General features: G+C 32.4%; 2 protein-coding genes across 19 annotated transcripts in view; both read right to left on the reverse strand.

Moving 5' to 3' along the window:
- Nucleotides 1–22,891, reverse strand: part of LOC125853356 (cysteine synthase-like) — a 53,587-nt gene that overhangs the window by 12,168 nt on the left and 18,528 nt on the right. For 4 of the 18 annotated variants that reach the window (XR_007445161.1, XR_007445160.1, XR_007445159.1 and 1 more), the window contains one exon: nucleotides 1,184–1,264. The exons of 2 other annotated variants lie outside the window; for them this stretch is intronic. Coding sequence is in view for 11 of the 16 variants with exons in the window: in XM_049533038.1 (XP_049388995.1) it covers nucleotides 1,184–1,203 (20 nt within the window). In the remaining 5 variants the exon portion in view is untranslated. Of the gene's footprint in view, nucleotides 1–1,000; nucleotides 1,097–1,183; nucleotides 1,265–1,352; nucleotides 1,413–1,527; nucleotides 1,608–1,732; nucleotides 1,785–1,874; nucleotides 2,013–2,080; nucleotides 2,345–2,505; nucleotides 2,564–2,664; nucleotides 2,775–2,840; nucleotides 2,927–4,428; nucleotides 4,511–21,219; nucleotides 21,355–21,450; nucleotides 21,532–21,596; nucleotides 21,657–21,730; nucleotides 21,811–21,904; nucleotides 21,957–22,891 lie in introns of those variants that run through there. 12 more of the 18 variants (XR_007445162.1, XM_049533037.1, XM_049533030.1 and 9 more) reach the window with 10 other exon arrangements.
- Nucleotides 1,218–22,891, reverse strand: part of LOC125853376 (cysteine synthase-like) — a 35,505-nt gene continuing 13,831 nt past the window's right edge. The window contains exons 8-9 of the mRNA XM_049533059.1: nucleotides 1,353–1,412; nucleotides 1,218–1,264 (exon numbers count right to left, since the gene is read on the reverse strand). The gene's annotated coding sequence lies outside the window, so the exon portion shown is untranslated. The remainder of the gene's footprint in view (nucleotides 1,265–1,352; nucleotides 1,413–22,891) is intronic.

Consider the following 22,891-nt stretch of genomic DNA (forward strand, 5'->3'; position numbering starts at 1 on the left):
TTAGAGGAAGTGATGGAGTGGGGTAAGAAAAATATTTTACATTTTATTATATAAAAGAAATATTATTTTTTTGGATAATAATTTTTTAATTTTTAATTTTAACTAATACCAATAATTTGTTTAATTTTTGTCAAGGTTGAATGTTTTGTCCATGTGGAGTGTGATGTGACAATTTTTTAAAATAAAAGAGAGTGTATTTCACACACCATGATGAGAATGATATAAAAGAGAGATGTGTGTTTCTCAAAAGTGATAGTTTAGGTATGAAATTCACACTCTCAATAGTTTAGGTATGAAACTAAAAAAAAAGGTATAATTTAGGTGTGTTTTTGAAACTTATCTCTATTTTTAATTTAAGATCTCAAAATTTTATTTTTATGTTAAGTCAAAATCAGATAAATAAATTGAAATAAAAGGTATACTATTTTGCCGTTATTTGCTTAACGTTGAATAATTGAAATGTTGTGGTGCTTTGTTCAACACGAATATCATCTTTTCCCTTTTATTTTGATTTTCCGTTCGATATATATTTGCATTCACACAACATAGGGCCCATTCAAAAGGATCAATACCTCTAATTAAGAAAATAACTTTATCCGCTGCCCCACGTCTTTTCGTGGTCATGTGATATCTTTTGTTACATATTAATTTATGTCACTTATACACGTTAACAATTTGATGAAGTTATCAAGTTTTTTTCACGAGTATCCTTTAAAGCCGTCATTTAATAGAACTTTCTTAATCCAATTATAGAAGAGTTTTTTCTTTTAACTTTTATTTATTTTCTTTAAAAATTAAGAATTATTTCATTCATAAAAGTTAAAGTAATGCAAATTGCAATCTTTTTTATACTCAATCATGTATATAAATATTTAGTTTTTCACGAATACTATTGTGATATATCATAGCGCTATGAAATGATGAAAATATTAAGATTTTGAGTTATTTCAATAATGCATATATTGAGAGGTCTTCACTATTTTAGCTCAAGTTACAACATTGCATAAAGTTACTCAAAAGTCATGTTTTCCACCTCTCGAATGGAATCAAACAGCACGGTGGAAAGATAACGCTCTCCAGAACTAGTGATCATAATCTGCATACATAATTTTAGTCCAGTGTTTAAATGTTTTAAGGAGACACAGAAAGAGTGTTATCAGGTTACTGAACAGATTTAACTTACCACAATAAGTTTCCCAGCATTTTCGGGCTTTTTTGCTACTTGTACTGCTGCAGCAGCTGCAGCCCCTGATGATATTCCTACCTGAAAATATTCCAGATGATATCAGAACGGACATCACAAATGACGATTCATTGACTCAAAAGTGATCATTATTGACCGGTGAGCTTACCAGCAGACCTTCTTTCAATGCAAGAAGCTTTGCCATTTCAATAGCTTCATCGCTAGATACCTGAACATAAATAAAAACAGAAGCTGATATCATAACTTAATTATACACACTGAACAGAAATTTAAATGTTTATAATCTGACAACTATTTATATGGTATACAGGATACAGCCTTACTTGAAGAACTCCATCCAGGATGCTGAGATCGAGAACAGGAAAGATTAAACCAGGACCAATTCCTTCAATTTTATGTGGCCCTGTAACGGTAACATATAATGATAAATACTAATTCACAGAAAGTAGCGATGAAAACAGAGTATGAGAGATGAGCTTGAAAAACTCTTTATATGGAACTAATGCAATGGCATGTTAGTTGACTGACCTAGTTGTCCTCCATTTAGAAATGCATTTTCAGCTGGTTCTAAACCATATACCTGATTTTTCGACAAGACAAAAGAATAAGGAAAGCAAAATCACAAATCAAGTCAAAATGAAAGAAGAACAATGCCGGTCACATTAATTACCTTTATTTCTGGATTCTTCTCCTTAAGAAACCTTCCAATTCCTGTCACTGTGCCTCCAGTCCCAATCCCAGCAATTAAAATATCAACTTTCCCTCCCGTACAATTCCATATTTCAGGTCCAGTTGCTTCGTAATGGATCTACAAAATGAATACTTGATAAGTGTGATGTTTTTATAACAAATGAATTGAGTTATTTGTATAGACACCTTTGGATTGGCAGGGTTTTCGCTCTGATGAAGAAAATAACAGTTTGGTGTTCTATCTATTATCTCTTGGGCCTTCTGAAACACACCATCCATACCTTTGGCAGGATCTGTGATGTATAACTCAGCCCCCAAAGCTTTAAGAATAATCCTTCTCTCAATACTAGATGATCCTGGCATCACTATCATGAGTTTATAGCCACGAACTGCTGCAATAGACGCAAGACCAATGCCGGTATTTCCACTGGATGTCTCTAGAAGGACAGTCTTAAGCCACCATTATTTCATCATTGGAAAACCAAGAAAACAACTTCAGTTCAGCCTTTCAGACAAATTATAATAGACCACAGAATTCACATCACTATCAAGAGAATTGAACATATATTCCTTTTCCTCTTGCTATTTATTCTCATACAAACTTCACCAACCTTTCCAGGGGTAATCAGGCCCCTGTCTTCTGCATCTTCGATCAAACTCCATGCAACCCTACATATATTAAGAAATGGAAGTTAGATATAAGATGTGAATAATTCAAGATTTTGCAAATTGAGCGAAGAAACAGGATGAGGGGAGTGAAAGATAAACACCTATCTTTGATACTTGAGCATGGTTGCATTATCTCCAATTTGGCTGCAATTTTGGCAGCACAACCTTCCGCGATTTTGTTCAGATATACCATAGGGGTGCTTCCAATAAGCTACATTGTGAAGACAACAAAATGCGATGATGATTTGATTCTAAACAAGGAAGATGTAAAGAGTACCAAGAAAGATTTCAGAAAGGAAACTACTTCTGTCACATCTTTCGCGATCTCATGACTCTTCTCTTCCATATTTCCTTGCTCACTTACTGCAATAAGAAAAAAGAGTTAAGCATCTTTAATTATAGGAAGAAGATAGAACATATGTAACCTACAACACAATTAAAACTAAGGAATAGTTTGTTCAAAACTGGTAATAACAAAAGGAGCTGTTATTTCCACAACAATCAGCCTATAAATTACTTTAAGGAGCTGTTAACTACCAATCTACCACTAGTTAGACAATTTTCTTTTTCCTATTATACTCTCACTTCATTAACATTCATGAGTTAATGTCTTTGAAAAATGTAGTAAGTAAATATATTTGACACCCTATCAATTAATAGAGTTAAAATGTTAAACTCACTGCATCAATCATTATTTTCATAATAGTTGTGTCAAGTCAAAATTTAACAAGTAAAAAGGGACGGCTAATAATAAATGAGACCACAATAAAAAAAACACCAAAAAATTGTAACGTTTAGCAAAATAAAAATAAAATTAAGTCTAATTCTCGAACACAACCAACCAAGATTTATTCCACTCCAAAATGCCTTAAAGATGAGAAGGAGTGCTGGCCCCATGGTGAAGCAAGTCAGGCACTAGCTTTAGGCCCAAATTTGGAAAGGTTGTGGGGGCATTTTTTTAGAAATGAAATAATAGATTAATGTTTGGACATTATTCGAAGTGAAAATTGTGAACACGGTTTTTTGGAGTTTTCAAATTCATAAAAAGTTACCGAAGGTATTTTTATAAACAAATTCTTTGTATATATCACTGTTTTTTTTTTTTTTTTGAAACCACTAACAATAAATAAGACTGTTCAGTGCTCACTCCCTTTACACTTATGAAGAATATATATATATTTTTTAAATAAACAATTTATTCTAGAAATCATATAATGCATATTTTTTTTATATATATAACAAACCAAAGATTCAATAAAAAAATAATAACATATAGCTAGTCCTAACATAACTAATCTCATGTGTCATAACTTATATTCAAATCAAACGTGTTATAAATATGTAGACATTGCAGTACTTATATGTGGACCATTCTAAAACGTAAGGTTAGGCAATACTCAATGGTCGAATTGGCAAAGAAGTGAGAAAATCAAGTAGCTCTCTAATCTGTGTTAAAGGAGAACGACACATATTTTACATTCTAAGATGAATTAATTACCCCTATAATTTGAATTGATAATATAATAATTACCCACATTCTTCTATCTTGTAAACTGTCACGCCCCAAGTTTGAACGAGGCGGACAAGTACCATATGAACATGTGCTATACAAATGATATGTACTATGCAAATAAATCTCCATACATGAGACAAATCTTGAGGAACTATGCATATACATATTGACCAACTAGCTAAATTGATGTGACAGATAGAAGAAACTATAATCACATGTGTGGCAACAATACAATATCTACGAAGCTTCTAATAGAATTCTTTTTTTTAATGTATTATTGAATGATCGGGACAGTGACCCAACATACCCAACTATAACTATGAGAAAATTTGAATCATCCTAGTTAAGTTACCTATTAGCGCCAGATAGAATGAAGCTTATTGATACTTTGTTGAATACGCAACAAGATCCTATTACAGAAGTCTGCTAACTTGTATACCTGATCCTGCATTCATAAAAACGCAGTGTCTCGAGCACTAGGACATCAGTACATATACAACATATACTGGTATGTAAAGCAGATAGAGTAATGGTATACACATAAGGATGCTCAATGAATTAGATAACAAAATGAGCAATTATACACAACTGAAAACTGGAGACTCTTGTTTGAAACTAGAACTTATGACCGTACAAGTGACAATATGTAATATGAAACTATAATTTATGTATTTTCCTTATTGTCTTATCATATAACCTCGTATGATTAGTTATTCATTATTATGAAGCGCCTAGCAATTTGCCTAAGTGATGTATTGTGACTATCTCTAAACAAATAATCATATACAAATATGCGCTCATGTACTCATGACTATGATTTTATACGCATAACTGTAATCACGATCTAACACAAGGTACACCCTCCGTGGGCTCGCTATGAGCAGGGGCGGACCCACGTTGGTTCTAGGGGTTCACCCGAACTCCCTCGGCAAAAAATTACACTGTATATATAAGGTAATTTTCTGTATTTATGTGGATATATATATTTTGAACCCCCTCAATGACAAGGAGAAAGAGATAGCCCAGTGGCATTTTCCTTGAAAATTAAGTCTCATGTTGAGGGTTTGAATCCCTGCATTAGCGTTTTATTTTTTTCAGTTCCGTTTTCACGTTTTTTTTAGTTTTTTATTTTATAAAACATGCTAAAAGTGTGGTTTTAAACCCAAAAAAATTCAAGGGTCTGCCATTAAAACTAAATACTACTACTTTCTTGAAATTTTGTTTTGTTGGCTTATATATACACGCTTATACTTTTATTTTTCGAACCCCCTGAACGAAAATCCTGGGTCCGCCACTGGCTATGAGGGTCTTGCCCGCAGTCCATATGTGTCATATCTTGGCTCAAGTCAGGGAACCAGTCATGACATTCCTGCTGAATATAAAATGCAAACAATCCCACAATGACGGGAATGCCACAATATTCGGGCTCACTATAAATGGTCTGGTATCAATCATGTGCACAGAATAGCGTCGCACATATTTGTCAAGTAAAACTTATGAATACCCTTCCATCGTTAAGGATAACTTTTATCAAGTAATGCCTTTAAAGGTCTATGACATGCAGATCATATTGTTTTTCCACTCAAGTAGTAATATCCATTTGCAACTAACTTTTTTTTTTTAAAAAAAATAACATAAATATCCATCTAATCAGTACTAATGCAACTATACTGTGCTATATTATTCCTATTTACAAAACTTGACAAATATATCATGTGATTTTTTTTTAGAGATTTCAAGGAGTAAATATCTTTAACGTTCACTCAATTATGGAGAATCATCTAGTAAAGTCTCTCAACTTTGTTTTGTATCAATAAAATCACTAAATTTTGAGATTTTCTTTTATAAAATCAATCAATCAAATTTATCATTAAAAAAAATATATGACATGACAAAATAAATTAATTTTTTATGCTATGTTGACATGGACCCCCACAGATAAAACAAAATTAAAGAAAACTCATATCTTAAACCCAATCCATCAACAATTTCATATTTGTCGAAATTATAAATCTGAAACTTTATAGGTTTGCAATATTCTTCTCAAATCTATTAATTTTTGTGAAAAAAATAAATTAATTAACCTCCAAAGATCGATTTACATTTTTTAATTTTTGATGTTTAATAAATCGACCTTCAATCAAAAATCGATTTACATTTTTTGGTTTTTGGATTCAATCAAAGATCGATTATAATTAAAAGTATGTGGTTGTGTACAGGAACTTGATTTCTTTTTAATTTACAAAAGAATAATTAAATAGACCACATTTTATCTCTATTCAAATAAAAACATAAAATAAGGTGATAAATAAACAAACTAAACGGCACAAAAAATAGGCAGTGACTTTTTTCTCCATACGACTTCCTTACTCGTCCAGCTGCCAGATACATCTATATTATTCAGATTTCAAGTAAAGGAGATTTTAGCTTTACATACCTTGAACGATGGCAAGAACTAGCCCATCCCTTGAGGCATTAAACTCTTAATATCCAACTCTTGATTTTTCTCTACTTCACTAGTTTCCCAACAAATAATGACCAAGCTTGGTGTTTTATCTTCACAGTGATATATATCCTTGATGTCCACGCACTTTCCTTTCCTTCTGCCTGTTTCTCCGACAACAGCTGGACCCTATACTAAAAATAATACAATACTTATAATGTAGTATTCCCTCCGTCCAATAATATTTGTCTACTATATTAAAAATAGATGTCCAACAATACTTGTCCATTTTATAAAATTCATGGATAATTTTACACTTAGTTCCTAATTTACCCTTGTTATTAATTACAGTCATTTCCCTATTACATTTTTCAAGATATTATATTTATTATATTCAAAGGATGATTACCCTTCTATTTATAATTTTTTAAGAGTGTGTCAAATCAGTAATGAATAACTATTATTGGCTAGAGGAAAATTTTTATAATGGATGAGGGATAGATATGATGTGGCAGACACAAGTTGTATGAGGCTCTTCTTAGAATTTGTCAAGTGGATTATTGGGTCCCATTTTCAGAAGGGAAAAGGACCTGATATACCCCTCAACTTTATCATTTGGAGCTGATATGTCTCTCGTTATTAAAGTGGCTCATATATACCCTTACCGTTATATAAACGGCTCACATATACCCCTACCGTTACAAAAATGAGCTCACATATACCCTTTATTTAACGGAAGTGAAAAAATTAGTTTTAAATTTATATGTTTTACTTTTAATTTTCTTAAAAATTATTTAGGGGTATATATGATTCTTCTAGCAAAGTTAAAGGTATATTTTAATCTTTTTTATACATAAATTATTTTTTTACTTCTTTGATTACAATTATTTGAGTTTCTTATTCTTATTTTATTTTTTTCTTTCATTCCTTTCCTTAGTGTAAAGAAGAAATTTAAAACAATTTTTTTGTGGCTATATTATAATTTAAAACTATTTTTTTTGGTCTATATTGTAATTTAATTTTTGTATTTGAAGAAAAAAATTTGGTCATCTATAATAAGTTTTACAAGAATATTAGTGAAACATAAATAAATTTGACCATCAAAATAATAAATCTAAATTAGTCATTGAAACAAAAAAAAAAGTCAAAAAAAATATGCTTGAGGAGGATTAAATATACTCATATGGGATTATATATTTTTTTAAATTAAAAATAAAAAATTAAACTAAAATTATTATTTTTTTCATTTCCGTTAGAGGAAAAGGGTATCTGTGAGCCATTTATATATAAGTAGGGGTATATATGAGTCATTTACATAACGAGGGATATATCAGCTCTAAATGACAAAGTTGAGGGGTATATCAGACCCTTTTCCCTTTTCAGAAAAATGGGCCAAATCCATTTCTCTCTCTTTCTTTTTAACTTTTTTCTCTTTGATTGAAATCTTCAATTTTTCAACATCTCTTCTTTTTCTTCTTCTTTTAAAAATAATTTTATTTATATATGAAATTTAGTCTAATTCATCGTACTTTTAACATTTGATATTATTTTTCTTTCATGTATTGATTATTTACATTACTAAAAATTATTTTTCAATTAAAAAATTAAATTATATTTTTATTTTTATTTTCATTACACTAATAATTAATTATTCTTAAAAATATAAACAAAATTTGTAAAATTGCAAAAACAATTCTTAAGGAGTAAATTAATAAAGTATCATTTTTATTTATAATTTCATAAAGAATCCGTAAAAGAAAAAATAAATAACTAATACGAAAAACGAAAGGGGTATAAATTATTATTTCTTTCTCTTTCAATAATTTCATATATACTTAAATTCATCAAATGTTCACAAGAAAATATAATGGAAAGAGCATCAATAATTTTGACAAATAATTACATAAGTTTTTGTACTATCTTAATGTAACCCAAAATCAAAATTTTTCATAAACACTTAAATATTTACATACTCTTCCGTCAATTTATATGATATCTTTTTATTCTTGAAATCAAGCAATGTAAAATTTAATTAATATTTTAAAATATATTTTTATTTTTTATATTAACATAAGAACTACAACTTATAATGTTTGTTCATAAATAATCCTTCCCACTAAGTTGCAATTCAACCAAAAATACTATAAGTTGTAATTCTTATCATGTTAGCATATGAAAAAAAATACATTTTATAGCTTGAATTTCGAAAAAAAAAATCGAATAAAATAATGGAGAGAGTAAAATGGAAAAAAAAGAATTGATTAATGTAATTTAAATAACTATTTATGTTTATCCTAAAACTAAAACAATTAATTTTTTATGAGGTTAAGTGCATGCATCTTAGTTTAACTTTTTTAAGTACGTAATTATTTGACTTCAAATTTAAATTAGTATCAATATATTTATCTCTATTTGATTTTTGACAAATGAGTATTATGAACTATAAAAAAAGGTAAGGAAAATAAATATTAATTTTAAGAAATAATGAAATGCTAATTTTAATATAGTACTATTTTTTTCCTTTGATCTTGTTATTGTATTATTTTAAATTGGCTAAATGGTCTAGTGGACCCTTGTACTTGTACCCGTTTGTATTGTGAACCCTTCTACTTACCCCTTTGTCATTTGAACCCTCGAACTCATTTAAACTCAACATGTTGAACCCTTTCAACTTATCGTGATTCTCAATTGCGCTGATGTCACATTCCATGTAAGATAAATTTTGCCACATCATTTTTTATTTTTTATAATAATTTCTTTTTGGACAAAAAATCATAAAATTTTGATTCAAACTTTACAAAAAAATTTAATTATTCTTCTAAATTAAAATTTTGGGTCTCACTGCATCAGCCATTTTCACCGTGAAAAGGCCCAATCGATGAAGAAATTTGTCGCTGCCACCACTCCACTTGCCGACGAGACCACAAATGCTCTCTCCCTCATCTGTCTCCGTCTTCGTCGCACACTTTTACCATTTTTCTTACCTCATCCTTCTACAACCTCCACAAATCCAAAAATCATAAGCTGCCGCACCAGCTCATTGCCCCTCACAAGCCTCGTTCCCCTCTCCACTGTCATTCTTTTTCCGTACCATCAACGACTCCTGCGAATCACTAGGGACCCCCTATGCTCTCCATCTTCTCTGGCGTGCTAGAAGGCCAGAACATTCCTCGCTGCCTCCGGTGTACTAGCATACTCCTCGCCGCCTCTGGTGTACTAGACCATCTAAAAAAAAAGAAAAGTACGCATAGTCAAAATAAATCTCAACGCATTGTCAAATCTGCAGAAAGATGATTGCGATCATGAGAAATCAAGCAAGTTTTTGTGACTTGAAGGGAAACCAAGCAAGATATGACAACCATTGTTAGATTCACAGGAAGATGATTGTAAAATTCATCCATGAATCAATTTGCAGGAAAATTAAGAAAATAACTTTAGCACATTTTCCCTAAAAAATGATTATATTCGAAAGGTAAAATCCGCAAGAGTCAAGACCCCTAAATTTGATCTTGGCAAGCTGATGAGGTTTATGATGACACCTTTAAAATTTGCATCTAGTTGTTTGCCTTCAAGAAAAAAATGGTGGGGTTGAGTACGTTTTCTTTTTCTTTTTATTATTTAATATTTTTTAAAGCAAATTCATTGCTTCCACTTGCTTTTATTTTACTCTTTTAATTTAAATATTTTTAAAATTTAAATATGATGTTCACTTGCCTTAATAGGCGTGTGGTCTCACTCTCTTGCCAACTCAACCATATTAATGCCACGTAAGCATGGTCAATGGTTAGAGGGGTTTGATATATTGTATTTTATTAAATGTAAGGGTTCAAATGACAAAAGGGTAAGTAGAAGGTTTCACAATACAAACGGGTACAAGTATAGGTATCCACCATACCATTTTGCCTTTTAAATTTATGTAATGGAATATATTAAAATTAAAAAAATAATAATATCAAGTACTTCATATTAAAGAGAGGGGTAAATAGAAGGTGGGGTGGGTGAGTGAGAAGAGAAAGGGAGAGGTTGAAAACACATGAGACTTATAAAATGTACTTTTTTCTATTAAAAATATCCCTCTTACAATTATTACATGGCATACCTCATCCACCATAAAATTTTTCTAGAAGGTGGGGTGGATGAGGAAATTTTTTATAATGGATGAGAGATAGATATGATGTGGCAGACACAAGTTGTATGAGACTCTTCTTAGAATTTGCCAAGTGAATTATTGGGTCCCATTTCAGAAAAAATGGGCCAAATCCATTTCTCTCTCTTCCTTTTTAACTTTTTCTCTTTGATTGAAATTTTCATTTTTTCAACATCTCTTCTTCTTCTTTTTTAATTTTTTTTTTGTATATAAAAAATGTGAAATTTAATCTAATTCATCGTACTTTAACATTTGATATTATTTTTCTTTCATGTATTGATTATTTACATTACTAAAAATAATTATTAAAAATTATTTGTCAATTAACAAATTAAATTATATTTTTATTTTTATTTTCATTACACTAATAATAAATTGTTCTTAAAAATATAAACAAAATTTGTAAAATTGCAAAAACAATTCTTAAGGAGTAAATTAATAAAGTACCGTTTTTATTTATAATTTCATAAAGAATCCGTAAAAGAAAAAATAAATAACTAAATACGAAAAACGAAAGGGGTATAAATTATTATTTTTTCTCTTTCAATAATTTCATATATAATTAAATTCATCAAATATTCACAAGAAAATATAATGGAAATAGCATCAAAAATTTTGACAAATAATTACATAAGTTTTTGTACTCTCGTAATTGTAACACCCAGACTTTCCAAAACGTCTAAATTAACTCGTATCTTCGTGGAAAGACAAGAAGGGTGAGTAATAAATTAAAAATGATGTGGTATGTCATATTTTAAGTGTTCAAGGGTTGTATCTCAAGTTTTGAAGTTAAGTAAGTGGCAAAATAAAAGTTGGCGAAAGTTATCGTAAGTTCCTTTTTAAAGATTTGTCTAAAATTTGGGTCAAATGTCTTGGATGTTTTCTCCCAATATATAAAGAGTTAGAAGGCCTATCACCTATTAAATCGAAGGCTAACGAGTCTAGTTTGCATCGCACAAAACCCCGAATCAAACTGACATCAAAGCAAAAAGTTATGAGGGTTTTACTAGGAACTGCCAGGGCAGAATCCGGGTTGGGTCAAAAATATGGTATGTCGGCTTATTTAACGTTTTAAGCCATAAAAACATTCCATTTCAGTTCCAAACCAGAGAGAAAGCTTAAGAGAGAGTTCCTATGGAGTTCTAGCATGATGAATGTTAGTTTTTGACGATTTCTACCATTAAACATTGCCCTCCGTGCCTAGAAATGTAATCCCTACACGTGACAATCGTTTTTCCCTTCTATTAGCTGTGTTTGGAGCTGGTTTTTGAAGATATAAATTTGTAGTTATTGGTGTTTCTTTAAGGTTTACACTTGGTTAACTAAGGTAATCATTTCAGGACCCTTTTATGGTTGTTTCTATGAATTTCTATGAACGTTTTGACAAGTTGGGGCAATATGGCAAATCTGCCGATTTAAGATTAATTATGAATTATTTATAGGTGTGTACCAACTGTGTCTATATAGTAGTTGCGAAGCTTAGGACATAAGGAACAACTTTCGTGAAGGAACTACGGTATTTCGAGCGTTTATTGGAAAGGTATGTTAAGGCTACTCCCTACTTATGTCATGTTTCCTTAACGCTTAGGAGCAATGTAATTGGATTGTTATCCTTGTTACACTTGTAGCCATTATTGTTGATTGTTGGCTGCTTGAGTTGATATAATCCTCCCTTATCGGGATTCTTATTCAGTTAGTAGTCCCTGTGTTGGACACGACTTAGAGGCTATTTGTATAGGTTGCTTATAACTAAATTACTCGCTTTTAGCGATTGGATTGTTATTGTTGCCCTTGGGGCTGTTGTGGTTAGCTGCAGGAATGTGATCTATGCCTAGAAGGGCTATGTGCTGCCTATAGGGTTATATGGATGCCTAAATGGACTATGAGTTGCCTACGAGGCTATATTAATGCCTAGAAGGGCTATGAGCTGCCTACATGGCTATATTGACGCCTAAGAAGGCTATGTGCTTCCTACATGGTCATGTTGTTGCCTAAGAGGGCTATGAGTTGTCTATAAGCTATGTTGATGCCTAAGAGAGCTATGTGCTGCCTACACGGCTATATTAATGCCTAAAAGGGCTATGTGACTGCCTACGGGGCTAGGGGACTACCGATAGGGGTATATAGGCTGATTGGCACCTTTCGGGCTTTTGGGGTATAAGTAGGTGGTCTTGTGTGCTAATTGTATCTGTCGAGATAATGGGGGCTTGGGTAGGTTGTTGTTTTATTATTTTTGATAAGTTTAGATTTAGAAGCAGGTCAATATACTTATCTTATCCTTGATTTATTTATCAGATTATTCCAGTATATCAGGATACCTCCTCATAGTCTATTGCCTTTCATACTCTGTACATTATTTTGTACTGACGCCCTATTGCCTTGGGGGCGCAATATTCATGCATGCAGGTCCTGACAGATGACCGAGTAGACCTCCTCAGCAGCAGGATTGACTTTTATCTTGTTGGCTAGTGTTGACTGATAGAGGATATTCTCCATATCAAGATTTGATCCCTTAAGATCTTAAAGATAATTGTTGTATTCTAGAATATCTTTTTCTTCTTTTTAGTAAAATATATGATTTTATAGAATCCCAGATTTCATGGGATCTAGGTGATTCAATCTCTCATGTATATAAAGCCTTGTATAGGACATAGAAAAATATGAATAAAATTATTCAACTATCTTATTCCACATGGTATCAGAGCTTTAGGCTTATTCCTTACTAGTTTTATTCATCTTGTCTTGAAATATATATATTTTTTAATCTTTATCTGCCCAAAGATTGAAACCATTCAAGAACCATGCCAGAAAATGTGACTGCTGCAACTATTCCAGCCTCTGGAACTGTTTCTGCAACTGTAGAGAATAACTCTACAGTTTCATCTGGTGATCTGCAAAACATTGAAGCCTCTTATCGGTTGAATGGAAAAAATTACCTTAAATGGGCTCAACTGGTTCGTACCTTTTTAAAGGGTAAAGGGAAAATACGACACCTTCTTGGTACAGGACCATCTAAAGAAGACCCCACGTTTGATGCATGGGATGAACATGATGCAATGGTGATGTCTTGGTTATGGAATTCTATGCTTCCAGAAATCAGCGATAGCGTTATGTTTTTGAGCACCGCTAAGGAAATTTGGGATGCAGTGAAGGAGACGTACTCTAAAGTACATGATGCTGCCAGGATCTATTAAATAAAAACAAAACTTTCTGCAGCAAAACAGGGAGCTCGACCTGTCACTGAATATTCTAACTTTTTACAGGGGTTATGGCAAGAAATGGATCATTATCAATGCATTCAAATGAGTTGTAAAGATGATGCTGTAATTCTGAAAAGATTTATTGAAAAAGAAAGGATTTATGATTTTCTTGCAGGATTAAATGCAGAATTTGATTCTGTGAGAGTGCAAATCTTAGGAAAAAAAGATCTTCCATTATTGAATGAGACAATGGCCATAATACGGACAGAAGAAGGACGGAGGAGTGTTATGCTTGAAACTCAAATTAATGAAGGATCAGCTCTTGTAGCAAAAGGGACAAGTTCAAAAGAATATGAAGTTTCACAATCGGAGAGCACCATTAAGCCCACGGGTTCATACAAACCGCCATTCAATAGGGACAATCTTTATTGCACCTATTGCAAAAAATATCGGCACACCCGAGAGAGATGTTGGAGACTCAATGGTAGACCTCCAAACAGAAACAATAGTGATGGAAAGCAGGCACATTTAGCAAGCAACCCTCAGGCTGATGAAACAAATCCACACTCAACTTCAGCAGGTAGTTGTTCATTGGCCTTCACAGGTATTTCTTGCTCTTTTGTTACTAATGTCTCAGACAAACTTTTTCCAATATGGGTGGTTGATTCCGGGGCAACTGATCACATGACCAGTTCCTTTCATCTCTTCATATCATATTCTCCTTCTTCTAGCTATAAAAAAATAACTATAGCTGATGGTTCAGTTATTACTGTAGCTGGACAAGGAGATATACCACTAGGGAAATCCTTGATACTTAAAGATGTCCTTCATGTCCCAAAGTTATATGCAAATCTCATTTCTATCCAGAAACTCACCAAAGATTCCAAATGCCAAGTAACTTTCTTCCCTTCATATTGTTTATTTCAGGAACAGAACATGAAGGAGATGATTGGGCGTGCTAGTGAGAAAGGTGGTCTTTATTGTCTGGATGTCCACGATGGGGGAGATACAACTAAGAATTCCTTATCTAGTTCATTCTTGTCTGAATCTGTTATGTCCAATAAAGAAAAAGTATGGCTTTATCATCGTCGGTTAGGTCATCCTTCCTTTTATGTAATCAAGATGATGTTTCCATCTTTGTTCAAAGATTTGATTGTTGAGTCTTTTCATTGTGATGATTGTGAAATTGCAAAACACAAACGGATTTCCTATCCAATTAGTCACAAAAGAAGTCAAACTCCTTTTTCTCTTATACATAGTGATATTTGGGGACCCTCTCCCATTCTTAATATTTCTGGTGCTAGATGGTTTGTGTCATTCATTGATGATTGTACAAGAGTAACGTGGATCTATTTGCTAAAGCAAAAATCAGATGTTAGTCGAATTCTTCCCACTTTTTTTAATCTGATCAAAACTCAATATGATGTGCCTATTAAAAGATTTCGATCTGATAATGCCAAAGACTACTTCAATCAAACACTCTCTGTTTTCTTCCAAAAAGAGGGAATTATTCATGAATCTTCATGTGTCAATACTCCTCAACAAAATGGGATAGCAGAGAGAAGAAACGGTCTGTTACTTGACATTACTAGATCACTATTGTTTCATAAAAGGGTGTCAAAACAATATTGGGGAGAAGCTGTCCTAACTGCTGCACATCTTAGTAACAGAATGCCATCAAGAATTCTGAACTTTAAAAGTCCACTTGATACTCTTAGGAATTTCTTTCCAATTTTTGAAATTTCCAATAAATTGGTTCCTAGAATCTTTGGGAGTGTTGTCTATGTTCATATTCATTCTCAAAATAGAGGCAAATTAGACCCACGTGCTCTTAAGTGTGTTTTCATAGGATATTCTCCTACTCAAAAAGGTTACACGTGTTATCAACCATCATCAAAGAAATTCTTTGTTTCAGCTGATGTTACATTTGATGAGAGTGAATCCTTTTTTGGTCATTTTTACAATCAGAGGGAGTCGTTGAAGGGAGAGGGACCTCTAGACTTGTCACTATTTGATTTTTCTATTTCTAGTCGTGCTAAATCCTTGCCCGAGTCATCATTTCTTCGGTCACCTGAGTCTCTAAATCCAAATGAACTCATTGAGTCTCCTAATCTGGATATAGATAATGGAATTCTAGAAAATAATCTACCATTGCAGGTTTATTCCAGAAGAAAGAGGCTAACTGATCAAACTACTCAGCTGCAATCATCTTCTAAGGTTACTGCTCCTAGTACCCATCCTACACCTGTTGAACCATCAGAAACACCAAACCAAACTGATCATAAAGAACCTAACCAACCTAATGATCTTGACCTTCCCATTCCCCTCAGAAAAGGAACCAGAACTTGCACACAACACCCTTTGAGCCTTTTCGTGACATATCAAAATCTATCCCCAAAACATAAAACTTTTCTCTGTAACCTCCACACAATTTTTGTCCCCAAAAATTTGTCTGAAGCATTAGGAAACAAAGAGTGGGAGAAAGCTATGAAGGTTGAAATGGAAGCGTTGGAAAAAAAGAAAACTTGGGAAATTGTGGAATTACCAGAAGGGAAGAAGTTGGTCGGGTGCAGATGGGTGTTTACTGTGAAATATAAGTCATATGGGTCCATAGAAAGATTTAAAGCACGTTTGGTAGCAAAAGGTTACACACAAACCTATGGAATTGATTATTTGGAGACTTTTGCCCCTGTGGCAAAAATGAATACAGTGAGAATCTTATTGTCATTGGCTGCAGTTTCTAATTGGAACCTACAACAATTTGATGTAAAAAATGCCTTTTTACATGGAGACTTGGATGAGGAGATCTATATGGAGGTGCCACCTGGTTTTGAAAGCAAGAAGGGAAGGGTGTGCAGACTGAAGAAGGCACTCTATGGACTAAAGCAATCACCTCGTGCATGGTTTGGAAGATTTACAAAGGTTATGATCAAGCTAGGGTATCGACAAAGTCAAGGAGACCATACCTTGTTCATACGACACTCAGAAACAGGAAAGGTGACAACATTATTAGTTTATGTTGATGACATCATAGTAACAGGTGATGATTCAGAGGAGCTACAAAATTTAAAGAGGTGTTTACTCAAGGAATTTGACATCAAAGAGCTTGGAAAATTAAAGTATTTTTTGGGAATAGAAGTGGCACACTCAAAACAAGGAATCTTTATTTCCCAACAAAAATATGTGTTTGATTTGTTGAAGGAAACAGGAAAATTAGGGTGTAAACCAGTGGCTACACCAATTGAATATAATCATAGATTGTACAATACTCCAGAAGATTCGGTGGTAGATAAAGGCTTGTATCAAAGGCTTGTAGGGAAATTGATTTATTTGTCCCATACAAGGCCGGACATTGGATTTGCTGTAAGTGTTGTTAGCCAATTTATGCATGATCCTAGAGAAATGCATCTTCAAGCTGTCAACAGGATTCTACAATATCTTAAAGGAAGTCCCGGAAAAGGAATACTATTCAAAAGAGGAGGAGACATGGTTTTAGAAGCTTATACTGATGCAGACTATGCTGGTTCATTAGTAGATCGAAGGTCAAGTTCTGGATATTGCACTTTTTTAGGAGGAAATCTGGTGACTTGGAGGAGTAAAAAAACAAAATGTAGTAGCCAGATCAAGTGCAGAATCCGAGTTTAGATCTATGGCTATGGGAGTTTGTGAGTTGTTATGGTTAAAGATAATCCTTGATGATTTGAAGATAAGATGGGAAGGACCTATGAGACTATATTGTGACAATAAATCAGCAATAAGTATAGCTCATAATCCTGTACAACATGATCGCACTAAGCATATTGAGGTAGATAGACATTTCATTAAGGAGAAATTAGATAGCGGACTCATTTGTACGCCATTTGTATCTACAAAAGATCAGGTGGCCGATGTTTTAACAAAAGGACTGCCAAATAATGTGTTTCAAGATCTAATAAGCAAGCTAGGAATGGAAGATATCCATTCACCCGCTTGAGGGGGAGTGTTGGCTGATAGAGGATATTCTCCATATCAAGATTTGATCCCTTAAGATCTTAAAGATAATTGTTGTAATCTAGAATATCTTTTTCTTCTTTTTAGTAAAATATATGATTTTATAGAATCCCAGATTTCATGGGATCTAGGTGATTCAATCTCTCATGTATATAAAGCCTTGTATAGGACATAGAAAAATATGATTAAAATTATTCAACTATCTTATTCCACAGCTAGCCCTTTTCTTCGGAGTTTCCAGAGTTGGGAGTTTGTTACCTTTAGTTGTATATATCTTTATGGGTAGGCTGGGGCCCTGTCCCGCTAATCTTTACTACTCTTAGAGGCTTGGAGACTAGTGTGTGGGGTGTATAGCTACGTTATGGCCATACTGGCCTATGCCGTTGGTTTGCTGAAGCTTGTGAGTTGTTTGATGTATTGTAATGATATATACCTGCTTTTAGTTTTGGTATATAGATATCATGGTGGCCTCGACGACCTAATCAGGACTTTTGTGCTAGTTGGCTATTTATTTATATGATCTCCTGGGAGTAACTGTTTTTTTTATAGATTAGTTGATAGGGGCCTTGCCGATCGAGTGCTTAATTTTAAGCCGAGATATACTTGTTTGTTTTCTTGATTGTGTGTGGCTGCCATGCGCTAGTAGCAAATGGTTCAGCAGGGTCGGCTCGAGCCTGAGTTTTGGCATTAGGAGCCAGTTACTCCCCTCAAGTTTGGGGCGTGACATTAATGTAACCCAAAATTGAAATTTTTTCATAAACACTTAAATATATACATACTCTTTCGTCAATTTATATGATATATTTTTATTATTGAAATCAAGCAATGTGAAATTTAATTAATATTTTAAAATCTATTTTTATTTTTTATATTAACATAAGAACTACAACTTATAATGTTTGTTCATAAATAATCATTCCCACTAAGTTACAATTCAATCAAAAATACTATAAGTTGTAACTCTTATCATGTTAGCATATGAAAAAAATACATTTTATAGCTTGAATTTTGAGAGGAAAAAAAATCGAATAAAATGATGGAGAGAATAAAATTAAAAAAATAATTTGATTAATGTAATTTAAATAACTATTTATGTTTATCCTAAAACTAAAACAATTAATTTTTTATGAGGTTAAGTGCATGCATCTTAGTTTAACTTTTTTAAGTACGTAATTATTTGACTTCAAATTTAAATTAGTATCAATATATTTATCTCTATTTGATTTTTGACAAATGAGTATTATGAACTATAAAAAAAGGTAAGGAAAATAAATATTAATTTTAAGAAATAATGAAATGCTAATTTTAATATAGTACTATTTTTTTCCTTTGATCTTGTTATTGTATTATTTTAAATTTATGTAATGAAATATATTAAAATTAAAAAATAATAATATTAAGTACTTCATATTTAAAGAGAGGGGTAAAATAGAAGGTGGGGTGGATGAGTGAAAAGAGCAAGGGAGAGGTTGGAAAGACACGGGACCTATAAAATGTACTTTTATCTATTAAAAAAATTCCTCTTACAATTATTACATGGCATACCTCATTCACCATAAAAATTTTCGAAGGTGCCAGTGTTACACAAACATCTCTTTAATTTGGATTATAAAATTTATATAGTATATGTTATGTTATTTTTATTTATCTACTAATTCTCAAACTCATGTATATAACTGAAACTTATTTCTCCATTAACCATTAGTTTAGGCAACTTATAATATTCATTAATACAAAAAAAAAAATGCAGACTTTAGTTGTATTAAAAATAAAATATCAATTAATTTAAAATATTAAATATATGGAAAGGAAGCCGAAAAACAACTGGGTATGTTCCTTTTATTTTCCGAAAACGTTTAGTACGATAGTAATTTCTTCAGTTATCCATTTTTGTAGTTTTTTTTTTCTGTTTTGTTTATTTTCCACCATTTTTTTTTTCTTTTGTAGAAAATTGAAATTGAAATTTACAGGAAAGACATGATATTGCCACATCTAATTGTGCATGAAAATATAAATAAAAAGGCATAAAAAACTAAAGAATAATTTTGTTGAGGTGTTATATATGGCTTGGGACTGAGATGTTATGTTAAAAATTATATGTATCTAACTATATCCTAATTTATGTATTGAAATAATATGCGATAAATAACTGCCAATATAAAGTCAATCATGTACAAGTTTTATAAAGTATTAAGGGATAAACATGCAACACACGTGTAATGAGTTATAGGAACTTTGAAAGAGAGCAGTGGCGGAAGCAGTATTTTTATTCAGGAGTTCAAAATATGAAGAATTAAATATATAAAAATTATAGGATGAAAAGCAAAAAGAGGTGCCCACTAAATTTTAACCAGCATTATCATGTCCTTTAAATATTTTTTTGCCTATTTTTTCTCTTCACCATTGAGTCCTTTTTAAAAAAATATTGTGCGTCTTACTTTATTTATTTTTTTCAAAAAAATTCAAATTAATACCCAAAAAAGAACAATTTTTTAGAAAAGGTATAAGAGTTGAATTATTAGAATTATAATACTTGTTTAGTGCTCAATAACGATAAAAATAAAAATATTAAACAACATCAATATTTATAGGTTGATTGATAAAAAATATAGATAAAATGAACAAGCGATATAGGTCGATAACATAAATGATAAAAGTTGACAAAATACAAAAATCTTGCATATATAAAACTAGTAAAATATATACAAAAAAAAATTAATTAATTAAGTGTGACATTATATATAATTTGATTTTTTCCTTACTTGAGAAGTGTGTTGATATTAAAAATCAATCAGAAATTATATAAGTTTAGCTAAGACTTTAAATTAGTATTGGGAGCATCGAAAGAGAGAATTGAAATATTTTTCATTTCAACTATATAAAAAAAATTACATAATATTTTAGATCCAATGTTTATGCTTGAGCAAAACAGATAAAGAGAGGATCGAACACACGACCTCTGCTAATTAATGAACCTCCAAGACCAATGAACTACGCCTTTCAGTTGTGTTGAGGGGGTTCATTAAAGGTTATATACTTATAATATTCAAATCTGGCCTTATATATACCGTGTAATTTTTCGGCCGAGGGGGTTCGGGTGAACCCCTACCTCACACTTAGATCTTCCCCTGATTAAGAGAGAGGTTATATTTTGTCTGATTCAAACTTTTAAGCCTTGTAAGTTTAAGAAGGAGGGGTTAATTCTCATGTAAACTATAAAAGAGACAAGTAAAAATAGATCTGTTAGCACGAGAAGTTAATATCTGTAGGAGAACAAATAGTTGCTGTTTGTACCATTCATATAATATAAGAATGTACAAGTGAACAATAAGTTCATATCCATTTAAGAGGTTACAACATTTCAGAAGTTTTTATTATTTTTAGCTCAAGTTACAACATTGCATAAAGTTACTCAAAAGTCATGTTTTCCACCTCTTCTCGAATGGAATCAAACAGCACAGTGGAAAGATGACGCTCTCCAGAACTAGCAAAAATAATCTGCATACATAATTTTAGGCCAGTGTTCAAATGTTTTAAGGAGACAGAGAAAGAATGTTATCGATCGATAACCTTAATGAAACAGATCTAACTTACTGCAATAAGTTTCCCAGCATTTTCAGGCTTTTTTGCTACTTGAACTGCTGCAGCAGCTGCCGCCCCTGACGATATTCCTACCTGATAGTTGCAATGATATAAGAATGGAGGACTCAGAAGTGATCTTTATTGACGGGTGAACTTACCAGCAGGCCTTCTTTCAATGCAAGAAGCTTTGCCATTTCAATAGCTTCATCACTAGATACCTGATTAGACAGTCATACAAATTTAAATGTTTGTAAAATTTGACAACTAGTATATATATAGTATACAGCCTTACTTGAAGAACTCCATCCAGGATCCTGAGATCGAGAACGTCTGGAATAAAACCAACACCAATTCCTTGAATTTTATGCGGCCCTTTAACATTTAATTACATACATATCAATCAGTATATGATAAATAATAGTTCGCCGAAGCAGAGATGAAAACAGGGGAATTCCTATGTACTGACCTAGTTGTCCTCCATTTAAAATTGCATTTTCAGCTGGTTCTATACCATATACCTTTATTTCTGGATTCTTCTCCTTGAGGAACCTTCCTGCTCCCGTCACGGTGCCTCCAGTCCCGATCCCTGCAATGAAAATATCAACTTTTCCTCCTGTGCTCTTCCATATTTCTGGTCCAGTTGTTTCATAATGGATCTGTACATTCATACTTGATAAGTATGACAGACACTTTTGTAGCAAATTAATGAACAAATTATTTGTATTGGAGACACCTTTGGATTGGCAAGATTCTCAAACTGATGAAGAAAATGACAGTTTGGGGTCCTATCTAGTATTTCTTGAACCTTCTGAAGCACACCATCAGAACCTTTGGCTGGATCTGTGATGTATAACTCAGCCCCCAAAGCTTTAAGAACAATCCTTCTCTCAAGACTATACGATGATGGCATCACTATCACAAGTTTGTAGCCACGAGCTGCAGCTATAAATGCAAGCCCAATGCCGGTATTACCACTGGTTACCTCAAGAAGGACAGTCTTCCGGCCACCATTATTTCAACATTTGAAAATACAAGGAAATCATTTCAGTTCAGCAGTTTCAGGCAATAGGACAGAATTCAAATAACATGAAAGGTTATGTTAATCCTAGTTTTATCATCACACTTGAGAGTCATATAACAATGTCTTTTCAAGCTGTTAATAAGTATTCTCGAAAAGGATTTCACAAACCTTTCCAGGAGTAATTAGGCCGTTATCTTCTGCATCTTTGATCATACTATATGCAATCCTACAAATCAGTAACAGATGTGAAAAATTCTGTAAATTCAAGATTTTCAATAAGAATGATGTATAAACTGGACGAGGGGATTGAAGGTTAAACACCTGTCTTTGACACTTGCAGATGGTTGCATATACTCTAATTTGGCTGCAATTTGGGCTGCACCACTTTCAACTATTTTGTTGAGATATATCATAGGAGTGTTTCCAATAAGC

This window comes from Solanum stenotomum, chromosome 1, assembly GCF_019186545.1.
Source record: "Solanum stenotomum isolate F172 chromosome 1, ASM1918654v1, whole genome shotgun sequence".
Lineage (NCBI taxonomy): Eukaryota > Viridiplantae > Streptophyta > Magnoliopsida > Solanales > Solanaceae > Solanum > Solanum stenotomum.